Raw genomic sequence first — 14463 nt, forward strand, 5'->3', positions numbered from 1 at the left:
AATAATACCACCAATATTTCAATATGATTATTAGAAAGGTCATTTCTTAAAGTGTCATTATTAATTAAAAATCTGTTACAATTATTATATTGATAGAAAATTACCTAATTTACTGATTTTTAACTGGAATTGAAATATTGGACATCAATATTTAATTAGTTTTTTTGTTTGTTGTTGCACTATTTCGATAAAACATGGCAAATATTTGATCCAAACGATTTGAGTATACACTTGTTGTTTTTTTTTTATTTACTGTGTAAATTGTAATTTTTGGTACATTCTAGTTGGTTTTAATTGCGTTTGGTGTAATCGATATTATCAGAATCATCCAATATAATTCGAACAAATTTCAATAAAAACTTCATACCTTGTTTAATATCGTTACTATATTATATGTGTGTCCTACATTAGTTGGAAGTCCTATACGATATTAACAGATTCTCTCGAACTTCTAATTCAATTAAAACTTGATTGCTATTACAAAGTAATGAACTACAATATCAATCAAAATTACTAAGTTATTCCATAGAAACAATTTCATTTGTAACTTTTTTTAAATTTGTAATTTAACTTTTATTCTACTAGATAGATATTCATATACGTATAAAGACATAAAATTAAATGAAGTTTACTAATAAAAATTTGATAGTATTGTCCAAAAAGTATAAGTTTCTTAATTTAAAAAAGAATCAGATTATAAAGAAATGAATTAAGCATTGTTTAATAGAAAGTATTACAAGAATCTACCAAAACTGTGTCAAGGTCATAGTTAGGAAGCATTGTGCGCACAAGGAGACAATGGCACATTGTTTCGAGGAGCCACTTCAACAGGAAGATACTGGATGTCTTTAATGAAGGGAAACTCACAAGGGATGGTTGACATTCAACAAAAACAACAACAACAAAAAAAGTGGGGTTATTCTATGCCCAGAAGATGTAAGGAGAACCCTCAACTTCAAAAAAAAAATCCACTTCAATTCGGAAAGAAAGAAATGCAACTCCGCCGGTAACACTGCGAACAATTACGTAATTGATAGTAAATAATTAACGGTGGCGTTACGTATGTTGAGCATTAGTCATAATTAGGAGCGTAGATAAATGACATAATTAAATTATAGGAACGGCTGCGGAGTGTAATGGCAACAACATCCGAAGGAAGGAATGACTGGACCACTTGCGTTGAAGATTCGTAAGCATTTATCATGATAGCAAAACCATGGGCATAATTTATCCTTCGTCGAAGGAAACGCAACAATGGGCCATCCCAAAGAATGTAAAGTCCTCGCGCGAAAAGCAGCTTACGCAATCAATTTGGTGGAGTCATCCTCCGTTTCCTGAATGCAACCGACTTACCGCCCACCGGCGATGAATAAAATTTGAGAATTGAGCATTCAAAAAGGCAGAAACGTATTTATGGTTGAAACCCCTTAATCGTTTGTATCTAAATACGTTATTCAATGAAATAACTGACTTATTTCATAGAATAACTATTAATAATGGTAAAAGTATGGAATATATCGTTATTATATATTTTAACTAATTATTTCATATAATATGTAGTTAAAGTATAAAATTGTTTATATTATGGTAACATATATACTCTTGTCTTAGATAATTTCAGCATATTTTCATCGATATTACTACAAACTCAATCTTTTTTTTTATTCCATCTACGTAAATATCTGTATGGCGCGAAGTTTGAAATTGCCATAAATAAATTGTACAGCGTGTACCGAACACGATTTACTCGAATTTACAGGCGATCGTTATGTAAGAATATTTTAATAAGTAAACGTTTAAGTGTTAAAATATTTTAATGAAAGAAACTTTCATTTTTTTTTTGCTTAAAATTTGCGTAGTACGTTTAATACAAGCGGAAATGTAAATAGCTCCAAAACTTTGGTGGAAAAACGGTGCAATAAAATAAATCCCTTCATTCACGAGTTTAAAGTTTCTTTAAAAAGATTATAACGAATCCAGTTGCTTTAACTGGCTGTATGTTACGTTTAAGTAGAATTTAATGTCAAGACAAGTTTTTCTTTTATATGCTTAATGTTTTACCATTCATTAATTTTATTTTTGCATTGATTTTGAAATTATGATAATTATCAATTATTTTTTGATACTAATTTTTACGAAACATTATACAAACATATTTTATATACAGTCAGGTATAATAAGTAAGTTTTGGTAGTGTATCATTAAAAGAAAAATTGAAAAATTTTCGTAACTTTCGTTTCAATAAATTTTAAATGAAATCGAAATATTGTTCTTTGGTATTACTGTTATCAAAAATTGGGAATATTTAATACATTTGCTAGAAAACATAGGTTTTATGTCTTTAATTTCTTAGTGATTTTTGAATAGAAATAACGTCATTAATTTGTTAATACAAGTTGAAATTTGAATTAAAGTATTTTCATGAAAGCATATTTTCAAATCGAATTTTAGGGGCTGATTGAAGCTGCAGTATTCGAGGTATTGATTTTGTGTGAACAAACTTATGAAAAAATAGTTCCAATGACAACAAAATGTTAAATGTGTCGCAACACTCTATTATTGGACTAACTCGAAATGTATGCATTGCAACCCTCTTCGCGTCAAACACTTATATAACTTTCATTGTTGAGATAGGCCAGGGTCGGTTTTAATGCATTATAATTTACGCCTATGTAAAAAAGAAGAAAAATTATATAGTTAGAGAGAAGAGCTTCGACCGGGGATTAAAAATATAAAAAAAAAGAAAACCATTATTGGATTTGCCCTACACATTTATTCCTTTTTTTTTCCAACCCCCTCGAAAAAAAAACTCGTGGCGGTGGTCGCGGGCACGTCAAATCCGCTCCATTTTAATCCCATTTTATTTGTATTGAGGCAAATCTTTTTAATCCGATTTGTTAACTTCGTCGTCCGTCGTCCCTAAAAGAAAACTTCAGAAAGACTTCGTCCTCCTCAAGTCGATCACAATCTTGTGATTATCCTATTTCGCCAGAGGATTTGAAGTACGTCAAAAACAGTATGCCGCATGGAAATTAGCGTACGCCTGTGTTTCAGTCTTGATGGACAGTTTTCTGAAGAGAAGGAATTTTTACCAAAAGAAAAATAAAATAGAAGAAGTAAGTTTCAGAGCGAGTTCTGCTGGGGCTTCGACGCGCATCGTAAACGTTCGCGCAGAACAGAGAGGAGGACTCTGTTCTCTGGTGTTACAGCATCCAGATCCAGAGACAGGCCAGTAACGCGCAGCTCTTCGGCAGCTCGGTACCTCCTCTGCTGTGGAAACGGGTTTCGGAAACGTCGCGCGCAAAACTTCGAAAAACTTTCCCTAAAATCATCAAAAAGTTTCAAACCCCGATCCACAAAAAAACAATAATAATTCAGTGATGTTGTGAGCACTGTGTATTTATTTATTTACCAGAAGAGAATTACCATCATCGGAATGGCTTCTTGGATTGTCACCTTAGTGGTCCTCAACGGTCTACTCGCAGCTGCAGCTGACAATTTAGGTAAACTTTTTTTTAAAAAACGCTCTTTAACATTCGGTACCATCATTAAACTAAATGGTACCAAAACATCAATATCAAATAAGAAACTTCAATTGGCTTCTCTATTTAAATCAAAGAAGCAAAAAACACCTCTATAAATTGCTTGTATCTTCTGGTATACATACAAATATATTTATTATTTTTGGGATAAACGTGTATTTGGACCCGATTTGAATTGCTAAAAGTGGGTTTCTCTAATGGCCTCCGACTGTCAGACGCGAGGCGAATTGCAATGTTTTTTTTGCTTCTTCTCTTGTTTCGTGATGTATGTTTATGTTGCTGAAACACTTGCCCATTTTTGTGCCAAACGGTTCAATAAATTTTGCATTTACTGGATTCCTGTAGAGACAATTTAACTAGATTCTTACAAGGACAATTTAACAACCCTTCGAAAAGGGTGTCTTCCTCTCCTATTTATTTGAAATTTTTCCTTTTCTTCAATCAAAATAAATTAACCTAGGTTCATATCAAAAATAGATACAATATTTCAACCCATTTTTTATTTATCATATATTTTTATTACAATTAGTATTAATTAATAAACTTTTATTTTCACTAATAATAATTATATAATTTCAACAAATGATATTATTGTTTATAGATAAGCTATTACTCGAATAGTGCGGTTACATCAATATTTCAGAATATTTGAAAACCGGACTAATCGAGGACTTTAAAACTGCATAAAAATAAATCTCATTAAAAATAATAATTTTGTCTAATACTTTTTTTAAATTTATTTTTTTGAATTTTCAGTGAATATAATTTATGAATGAAGATAGAAAACAATTTATATTATGCAACGTAAAATAGTTTGGAAATTATTAATTGAACGGAACGAAATTTTGCAAAACAAACTTTATTATTATCTATCAAACTTATTATGATATAAAGTAATTATGTAAAAGTAATTGGATATTTTTTATTGGTGTAAATTTAAAGAATTCATTATTTTAATTAAATTAATTAAACTAATAGCTAAATATATATTTTTTTTTTAATTTATTTTTATTTAGTTTGCTTTGAAATTTTCAAACCATACTATAGTAAATCCGCACTGATCTAAAACGTACAATGCGAGTTATATAGTTTATATTTTGTAATGAAAGAAAATATAATTATAATAATTTATTGAAACTATTCAGACAAGATTAACTTCGCTTCAGTTTTCTCTGAATTATATATATTTAAAATAGCTCAGAGATGCGTTAAAAGGTTTTGTGCTGATAATTTGTGCATAATATAAACGTATTTTCATAACAAACATTTCAATTTTAAAATATAAAATATAAAGAAAAAAATTCTAAACAGTATTTGTTTACCGAATCATTCGGAAAATAGTACCTATTCGTAAAATGAAATTATATTCTAAAACTGAAACATTTCGGTACTTATGTTCGAAAACCGAGGTATTGTTTGTAACGGTGTAACTGTTTTTATTACGTCTTTAAATATTTATTTATAATTTACAATATGTAAAAAAAAAATTGAAATTGATATGAAATTTACTACTTTGTAACAGTTATTAGTTTTACTAGATATTATCTTAATATTATCCAACTACAACGAAATGGTCGATCCGGTGCAGCCGTTCAACTGTTACGTAATAAGACGACTGCCGGTGCTGTGCATTTATATGCGAATCGAGGTTCTGTTTGTATTCCCTACATTAACTCGTGATTACCTCTTCGTCGGTTTCAACTAAAAACTTTTCGTTGTAGTTTCTTGTTGGTGAAATACCATGGAACGTCTGCAATCTTTCTCAGGCTTCGTGCAGGAATTGTTTCGATGTTTGATGCGCTTCCTGCATCTCGCATTTAAATTCCATAAGTACAAACAACTTTTAATATAACTTTACATAAAATACAAAACTTATTTTCTCTCATTTATTCATTTGTGAACATTAATTTAAAAAAAAATTAAATTTAAAAAAAATTCAAATTTCAACTGTAGTGGATTTATCTTATCATAAGATTAATGCTTTTGAAATTGAGTATTTATTATGTAATTATTTGAATATTTTCTTTCTTTTTTTGTTGATTTGTTTTCTTTTTAGTTTAATTTGAAAAAAAATGAAGAAAATTTTCTTAAGATATATGAGGATTTTAAAATTTTGTCGATTTTTTTTTGGATGGAAAAAGACAATGAAATATATTTCTCAAGATAAACGGGTATACAAATATGCAATAAATATATAGATACGAGAATGTCCTTTCAGGATGTCTTCTTGAAAAGATGCCTTATTGTCGAATACTGGGTTTCGATGCGAGTTCAGTGAAAATCCAAAGTCTTCTTTCTCGCCTCAAAGAAGACTTTGAATTGATATTTTTCGTTTGGGAACGGTGCCATTGTTGCCTTCGGTATCCTGAATTGTGGAAATGTGACAAGCGCAGAGGGATAATAAATTCGCGCATCGGGGGTTGAATAAAATAATATAAGATATAAGAAAATAGTGGCCAAATAAGTGCGGGAAAGGCTAGGATCCTGGGGTAGGCCATGATACAGCCCATATATGATGAATGCGAAATTAAAAAGCGTTTAAGACGTTCGCAGGGGGTAGTTTTTGGAGACGGCAATAACAGCCTGTTTACATCCCCTAATGCATTCTCCGCACGCACGTATCCACACATTTATCACCAACCACCCCAAAATGGATAGTGTTTTTTTCTTCCTCTTCTCTTTGGTGCCTTAATCTTCTACGAAAATATATAGAATCCTTTATGACTCTTAAATATATTTTTTTTTTGCTTAACTCACAACAATATTTATACATAATTTATTGTTATATAAACGAAATTAAATTTATTTAAAAAAAAATCATTTTTTCATTCCAAATTTTTAATTTCTTATTTGAAATTAGAAATTTTTACGAATTATTAATTAATATGAAAAACAATATAAAAAAACAAGTTTTATAACCAGTTTGAATCAATATATTTTTTTATTTGATAATTTGTATGCTTTATTGGTATTCCCAAATGCAATATTAAATAAATCATACAACGAAAAGCAACATTTATTTCAATATAATAACGATTTAATGCGTAATTCCAATAATAACGTAATAACAAAAAAAAAATGGTTTCAAATAAAGGTGAATTTTAAAATATTAACTTTTTTAAAATTAAAATATGCAATCTTTTAATTAAAAGATAATATATGAAAAGGTTGTGTTTTTCTTACAGATTTGTGAAATGTCATAAAAAAATCATGTGTTTTGTTTTGTGCTGTTTTTTAGTCCGGTTTGGACTGTTAGAAAGCATTGTTTGATGATGGTTGTATTATTAAATACAGTACTATTTGTAGCCTATTGTTTTCAATAAATGAAACAGATGTTATTAAAAAAAAGTTGGTTGTTAATAATACGTGTATCAAATATATAAAATAATTTATTTCACTTTTTATTTGTTAGTGTTTGAAAATATATTTTTGTGTAACTGAATTCATTAAATTCAATAGATAAATTGTGAAAAACTTAGTTTTTCTTTTAAATTAATTTACATTTATTTTATTAATAATATGAAGAAAAAAAACTGGTGAAGACAAAAAAGTTTTTTCATGTTATTTATTAATAATGTAATATATGATTTATTGATTTTTATATGAAAGTTATACATTGCGACTTTTTCAAATAATACAAAAAGCATTTGTTAATCCAAATGTTGTGTCAAGAATAATCCTGCTTTTCTCCACCCGATGTATTTTTTTTCATAAATGTGTTCAAAAATCCGCTTATTTGGGGATGATTCCAGAGATGACAAACGGAGAGGCTTTAAAAAAAAAGATATCGGTCTGGGGTGTACACAAAAGGACAGTGATTAAAACTGCAACAAATTTTTGTCCTCTCTCTCTCATTTTTACTTCGATTCGCAAGAGAAATGAAAAAAGCAAATAAACAACAAAAACAAATCATGATGAACATGCGCGAATGGTGTTGGGAAAATAGTGTGGATAAAAAGGGTAGTAAGGAAAAAAAGGGAGGAATAGAAATAGAATAGAAGGATGGAATAAAACAACCTATCGCATGGCGTGCGCTTCACTTCGTATCCGGCTCAATCCTTTATGCGGCCCAGTTCAATAATTCATAGGCAAGGAGCAAACACTTCACCACAAAACAAAAGAACGTACCCCGAATAATACATTTCTATAAAATGTTAATCCATTGGAAATCGTCGCTCTTCTTTGTTTTCATCCTACTGTATCCAACATTTTGAAGCGATTTATACAAACAAACGTTATGTAAAAATTACAGAATTCACAAAGACACAAAACAACATTATTTTGTATAAATATCAATAAACTCAAATATTTATTACAAAACAATTTTATCAACACAAAACTTCAATTTTGCATTCAGTCTAATTTTTTGTTTCATACAAAAACTTAATAATTTGAGTCTACAATTAATGCAAAAATCAACACTTTTTAATCATTAGTTTATTAGGAAAAAGAAATTTATAAATTCTAAATAAAATAATAAATAATGAATGTATAAAATTGTTATAATTTTCTCATAAAGTTTGTAAGTTTAAGATTTTTTGTTGTTGGGCCACATTCATAGCTTTTGTGGGTCACATGTGGCCCGCTACAAAGTTAATACCATTTAAGTATTTTATTTGTTATAATAAATATATGTTTTTTTTTAAATTTTCATTGAACAATTGCTAAAAAAAGTGTTAGTTTTCAAACACTAAAAGAGATTTAAAGCAAAAAAAAAATAGCGCACCATTTTTATATAGTATTTTCAGTTATAGCTTATTTGCGCTTTATTGTAAATACATGTACCGATTATATAAAAAAATATATCAAAAACTAAAAGCATTACGTTGGAGCGTAAAAGCTTCAGCTTCATCATGATTTTCCATTGCGAATAAATTATTTTTTAAATATTTACGAGTCGAGGGACGGCAATTCCTTTAGTAGAAATAAAATGTAATATTTAAATAAATAGCTTTTGCCTTTATTTCAGTTCGGTTCATTTGGGGGGAAAAACATTTATTTCATTATGTCTCTCTATTCGCAATTTAATTGCTGAATATTTATATAATCCATTGTTATTCTCCTATTTGATTTACAATTTAAATAATAATTTACTTTTCAAATTAAATTAATTAGAATTTTCATTTAAATAACGAATCATTTTTCAAGTAACAAAAAAACGGTTTTCGAGTTAAAAAAAAATATTTGTTTCAAATTAATATGTTAACTTTCTATTAAGTTTTATGCAATATTTATGTGTTTTATTATAAATATAGTTTTAATTGTGTTTGTTTAAGAGGAATTAACCGGTAATTAAAATATAAAATTTAACCGGTAACCCAAAAATAACATTCTAATTTTTTTTATTTTGGTAAATTCTCTTTACAGTTGTTAAATTCAAAATAATATTTTACTAGCAATAAATTGTAAAAAAATAAAAAAGTCTTGGAGAGAAAAGTATATAAATTTATACTTGAATTATGTTCTTCTATATGAAAAAGTACATTTATTACGGATAGACAGTGCATTGATCTTACTGCAAGTAGTTTATGTAATGTTACTGGTTACATCTCGATGTCGAACTGAAAAAGTCGATGCACAGTTTTTATAGGCATGCATTTACCTCTATATAAAACGTTTCTTTCTTTGAGCAGTACTTGAAAATGTATAAAGCAACAAACATTTGAGGCTTCCGACAATGCAGAACGGGAGAAAAAAAGTGCTTTCTGTAAGCAGCACTTCAAGAAATATAAAGTGGAGCACATTGCGCCCTTTCATCAAAGCAGTGTTATAAGTAAGCCGTTCTCATTACATAACAATATTTCATTTGTTCATACGCGATACGGATCGATACATAATAATAACAATATTTGTATATAAACATTCACTTTACGTACATTTTTATTTGTTTATAGTCTACTTCTATTCAATTTAGATTTATTTTAAAACACTTTTTAGTAAAAAAAAAATAACATACAGATTGAAATTTCAATCGGTACGTTTGTATGAACATCGAGTACGTTTCTATGAATATTTGTATGATTATGGAGTACGTTAATATGAACCATCAATTCACCATCTGATTAACGTATCCACTTAAAGAACTGGAAATTATATATGAATAATGCACGTTAACTGAACGTTATATTGTTTTTTTTTTGTCTACTACCAGACAGACTTGAATCCAGATATTTAAATGAAATTCCACATGAATTCGTCTGTTATTTTTTTTTTGTTGCGGTGGATACAAACCTCGCCTCAGGGGTTGGTTTAATTAAAATTAATCCGCTTGAAAAAAATTTTTTTTCGCTGTTGCTGTTCAAATCTGGTAACAACTATATAGAATTAATAAAATTCACGAGAGATGCTCGTATTTTCAACTGCAGTTTTACATTTACACGCAAATTTCAGACCTTTCACGTTAATTATATATTTCAAATATATTCATTTTCGATGAGAAATGTTTTCTACTTAAATGTACAATATTATTATTTTTCAAATTTTTAATTAAAAATATGTACGTAATAAATTTTAATTAACATATATTCGTAATTACATGGATAAAATTAAATGTAAATAAATATTGCTAATATTAATTTTCATACAATATATCCGAATTCATACATATTTTGCGTATATTTTATTTAAATTTATGGAAATAGTACAAATAAATTAAAAAGTACATTTATTGTCAGATTAATTTAATAGATTATATAAACCAAATATCTTAAAATTCAAAAAAAGAAGTTGTGAAAATTTATATGAAAAATTTAACAGATTTCTTAAATTGTGTTTTTTGTCTTTTCTTTTCTCATCTATGGAATATTCCAATTTCTTGAATCAATGGAAAATAACGATGTTTATTTACATCCTGGTTTCTATGATAGTATTACATTTTTTATTACGTCGTCCCTCGATTGGAGGCGACAGTGTATCTACAAATGCACTCAAAATGCAATCTCGGTTGCGTGTTTTATTACGAAGAAAACAGAAGAGTAATGGAAAAAAAGTAGTACCACAGCAAATAACCATAGTCTCCAGAGCCAAGTGATCTTTAACGATTCTTTGATTGCTACATCCGAGTGAATGTGTGTATAGGGAAATTAATGTTCCTGTCTTCTTTCCACCAACGTCATTTTATCCATTGTCCTTTATGTCTAAGTTCTGAATCTAACCAATAATGACGTTAGAGAGATCTTGTAACACTAATAATAGTTAGATTTTAGATCGTTAGTCAATATTTATCTTGACCAATTATTTATACGTGACGTTAATAATTTCCGCATTCGACCACATTAGCCAATTTCAATTAAAATAACTCAATCCGGTAGATTCGCATTGATAAATTTCTACCAATACAAACCGACCGGACACGCGAAACTGCCGTTTCATTAATACCACATAATAATAATAATAATAATCGGGTCCTGTTTTTGCAATTCCCTAATCCATTTCCAACACCGAAATATTCCATGTGAACGGCAATAATTATGGTTCTCGGTTTGCGCAAACAAATGGAATCGACGAAATTTTCACACCGTGGCTGCACCCCTTCAATCGAAAATTTTAAAGTCGATATATGTACAATCAATCCTAGCCTTGTTCCATCAACATATTTTGAAGGCTTCCTATACCTGGAGTAGTCCTCATACACAGATTTGTTTAAAAAACTTTATTTGATCCAATTCAGATAATTTTAAAATTGTCTTCAATAGGAAAAATATAATAATATTTTTATGGAAACTTTTTCTATTTATATTTTATTACTTTTATTACTCATACACAGAGTTTAAAAAACTTTATTTGATCCAATTCAGATAATTTTAAAACTGCCTTCACTAGGAAAAATATAATATTTTTGTTGAAACTTTTTCTATTTATATTTAATTACTTTCATAATTTTCTTTATTTAATTCTTAATTAAACTTTATTTGTTGCATATCAAATTATCTGAAAAGTGTTTTCACTATGAAAATTATTTGTTAAAATTTTTCTTTTTTTTTATTTCAACATTTTTTTTTTCATGTGTAAATCTATACATTGACTGCAGTGATTTTTAGATAAAAGCAGAAAATATACACAATGTATGTATTTTTAAGCTGGATTTGCACATGGTTTTCCAATAAATTTTGACGCATCCATCATTAAGTCCATGCATTAGCAAAAATCCTTTTCTTGTTTTGTATATGCATTGATTTATATGCATTGCATTTTGTTTTAATAAAACCTTTTAACCGATGCTAAACGGTACACGGTTTTATTTTTTTTATTTCCGTTATGAACGAATTCATTATAGTTTCATTTTCAATTCAAAAAGAAATATTTATGCGGGAAATATGATTTATTATTAATTTGTACATGAAATAGCACTGAATTCATATTCAAAAACATTTTGAAATGCATTTGTATACATTTTAATTAAGCTTTTGCATTTGTTTTATCCGTTTATTATATATTATGTTTTTTATGAAAGTTTGTATTTATGTAAATTTCTTGAAAAATAGTGGATTTGTTTTCAATTATGAATTTTTAATACATTATGAATGAATTGGTATGAGATTTTGGTTTCGTGTCTGTAACGGAAGACATTGAATTCATATCACGTGTCTTATGAGCAGCTTTTGTGCATGTACAACTCTCATTGCTCAACGGGGAATAAAATTGCCTTGCTTTTTGTAGTGTACACAACGGAAGTACGTAGGTGCGAATGAGCTCACGTTCGCTCATCGCAAGGTCACGGCGTTCTCTCAGAAGATCATGTACACCCATCACATTAAAAACCATGGTACAATGTTTGAAACCTTGTTTAAAAATCACGATAATTAACAGGATTTTTAACCAAATCCTACATCAATACTGAGATTTCTAATTATTACTATTTTCTTCTCCGTTAAGTGTATGTTAATCATGCCTTCAAATAGAAATAACTTTAATTATACTTTTTTAATTTATTTTACATATTTTCATCATTTGAAGAAAAGTATTTATGTAACTCATTTAATAAATTTTGTTGTCAGTTATTGTAATATACGTTAGTACATCAAACATGAATTAACATTTCAAAATGGTTAGCAAATAGGATGAATACCTATATATGTGATAGCCTAGTCTCTCTTTGTATTTCGCTATTTGTAGTAAATTACTCTGCTATAGGAGATACTCTAATGTAATTACTGCGTTAGAACTCGATGTCTATTACAGTATCTTCAGAGGATGCTTTTGTTGTAAGAAGTATATGCGATGTCTACTCCAGATATAACTGACTAACAAATGTGTTATTTCTATAGATTGTTATATGGCTTCAATAGTAACATTATAATAACACTTCAAAGGACTATCCTTTTATTGTCCTGTTATTGTAGTGATGCCGCAATGCACTAAAACTGACTATAATATCATAGACCGTAGACCGCCTTTGACGTTTGCATCCCAATTTGCTTTGTTCTAATACTTTAAGGCAGTTCGGAATTTAACGCATGCGCAATCGAACATTAAATCTGTTCAAACCGACAATTAATTGTAATTCTGAAAAATTAATTGTAAAACTGAAAAAAATAATGGACTTTCATCATCAAGCTTTTTATTATATCTTTCCTTTATTTTAATTGTTATTTCAACAGAATGCGTCTGCACGCCTTCAATCGAAAATTTTAAAGTCGGTATAAGAACAATTGATCATATGCTTGTTTCATCAACATATTTTGAAGGCTTCCTATACTTAGAGTAGTCCTCATACACCGATTGTTTAAAAAACTTTATTAGATTTATTTAGATTCCTATTTGAATTATTGAACTGCTTTAAGGATTATATAAATGCTTCGCATCTTGCAATTACAGCTTGTAATTTCAATTAAAGGATACAATTTAACAAGGAAACTGCGCTTTACAAAAAAAATGAAAACAATGTGTTAAGGATGTCGTTGGATACGCTTGGGAATCCCGTGCAACACTTCGCAAATATGTTTGGAAGTAGAACTGCACTTCAAGCAATTTAGTCCTTTATTTTTTACCCTTCATTTAGTGCAACCATTTCCATATAATTCGTTGCGGTAAAACCACATTTTTTTTTCGTTCTGTTTCGGTATGTTTTTTTTTTCCTACGTTTCCGTTCTCTGCAAGTGTAAATATTTTGCAAACTCGTCGAATATTATTAATTGATCGGGATTGTGCATGTGCTGACTCTGCGCCTCATTCGGAAGGGTGAAAATATTAATTGGCGAGATGATGTTACAATTAAAAACTACGCAACAGCTAAAAAAAGCAGCTGCAGATATCGCAGCCCTTAATCCGGGGACAGTGATGATTATAATGGAATATTAAATTTTGTCAAGTACAGCTCCCCAATGAATTTATCGATTCGCCTAGTGTGTGATTAATGTCTGCCCATTGATTGGATTTTGGGGAAAAAATATATATGAACGAAAACTAAATTAATTGCTATTTCGTTTTTATTTGCCTTATATCTTATATATAGAAATATGTCCCTTTTGTACATCTATATATCTTTAATATATTGGATTTAGCAAATTAATTATTAATGTCAGATACATAATGTCCATAAAAAATAGTTATTATGGAAGCAAAGACTCGCCTACATAGACTTAATCCTTAGTTTATGTGTTCGAGAACTGAAATTTTGTTCGGATTTTGATGTCTATATTACAATATTGATTTTGTTATAAGCGCTGTCCACTTCAGTTTTCGTTTTAGCTTCGTGATCTGAAACTACTATTATACTAGCTTACATAGACTTAATCGCCAGTTTATTTGTTCGTGAACCGAAAAATGTTCGAAATTAGATATATGCATTACAATATGCTAATTTCAATTTATGTGTTCGGGAACCAAAATTAAATTCGAAACCTTTTCTATTTTGTCTTCGTAAACCGAATGTTTATTGAAAAAAAATTACTATAATTGCTAAATTTAAAAATCTAAATGA

The 14463-nt window shown here is 28.8% G+C and overlaps 1 protein-coding gene across 1 annotated transcript in view; it reads left to right on the forward strand.

The window, feature by feature from the left end:
• Positions 1–3222: 3222 nt before the first annotated feature.
• The window catches only part of LOC108564240 (protein eva-1 homolog C), a 96897-nt gene continuing 85656 nt past the window's right edge, over positions 3223–14463 (forward strand). Inside the window, exon 1 of the mRNA XM_017923220.1 lies at positions 3223–3503. Coding sequence (XP_017778709.1) covers positions 3437–3503 — 67 coding nt within the window. The 5' untranslated portion in view covers positions 3223–3436. The remainder of the gene's footprint in view (positions 3504–14463) is intronic.

The sequence above is a fragment of the Nicrophorus vespilloides genome, unplaced genomic scaffold, assembly GCF_001412225.1.
Source record: "Nicrophorus vespilloides isolate i.1.1-1 unplaced genomic scaffold, Nicve_v1.0, whole genome shotgun sequence".
Classification (NCBI taxonomy): Eukaryota; Metazoa; Arthropoda; class Insecta; order Coleoptera; family Silphidae; genus Nicrophorus; species Nicrophorus vespilloides.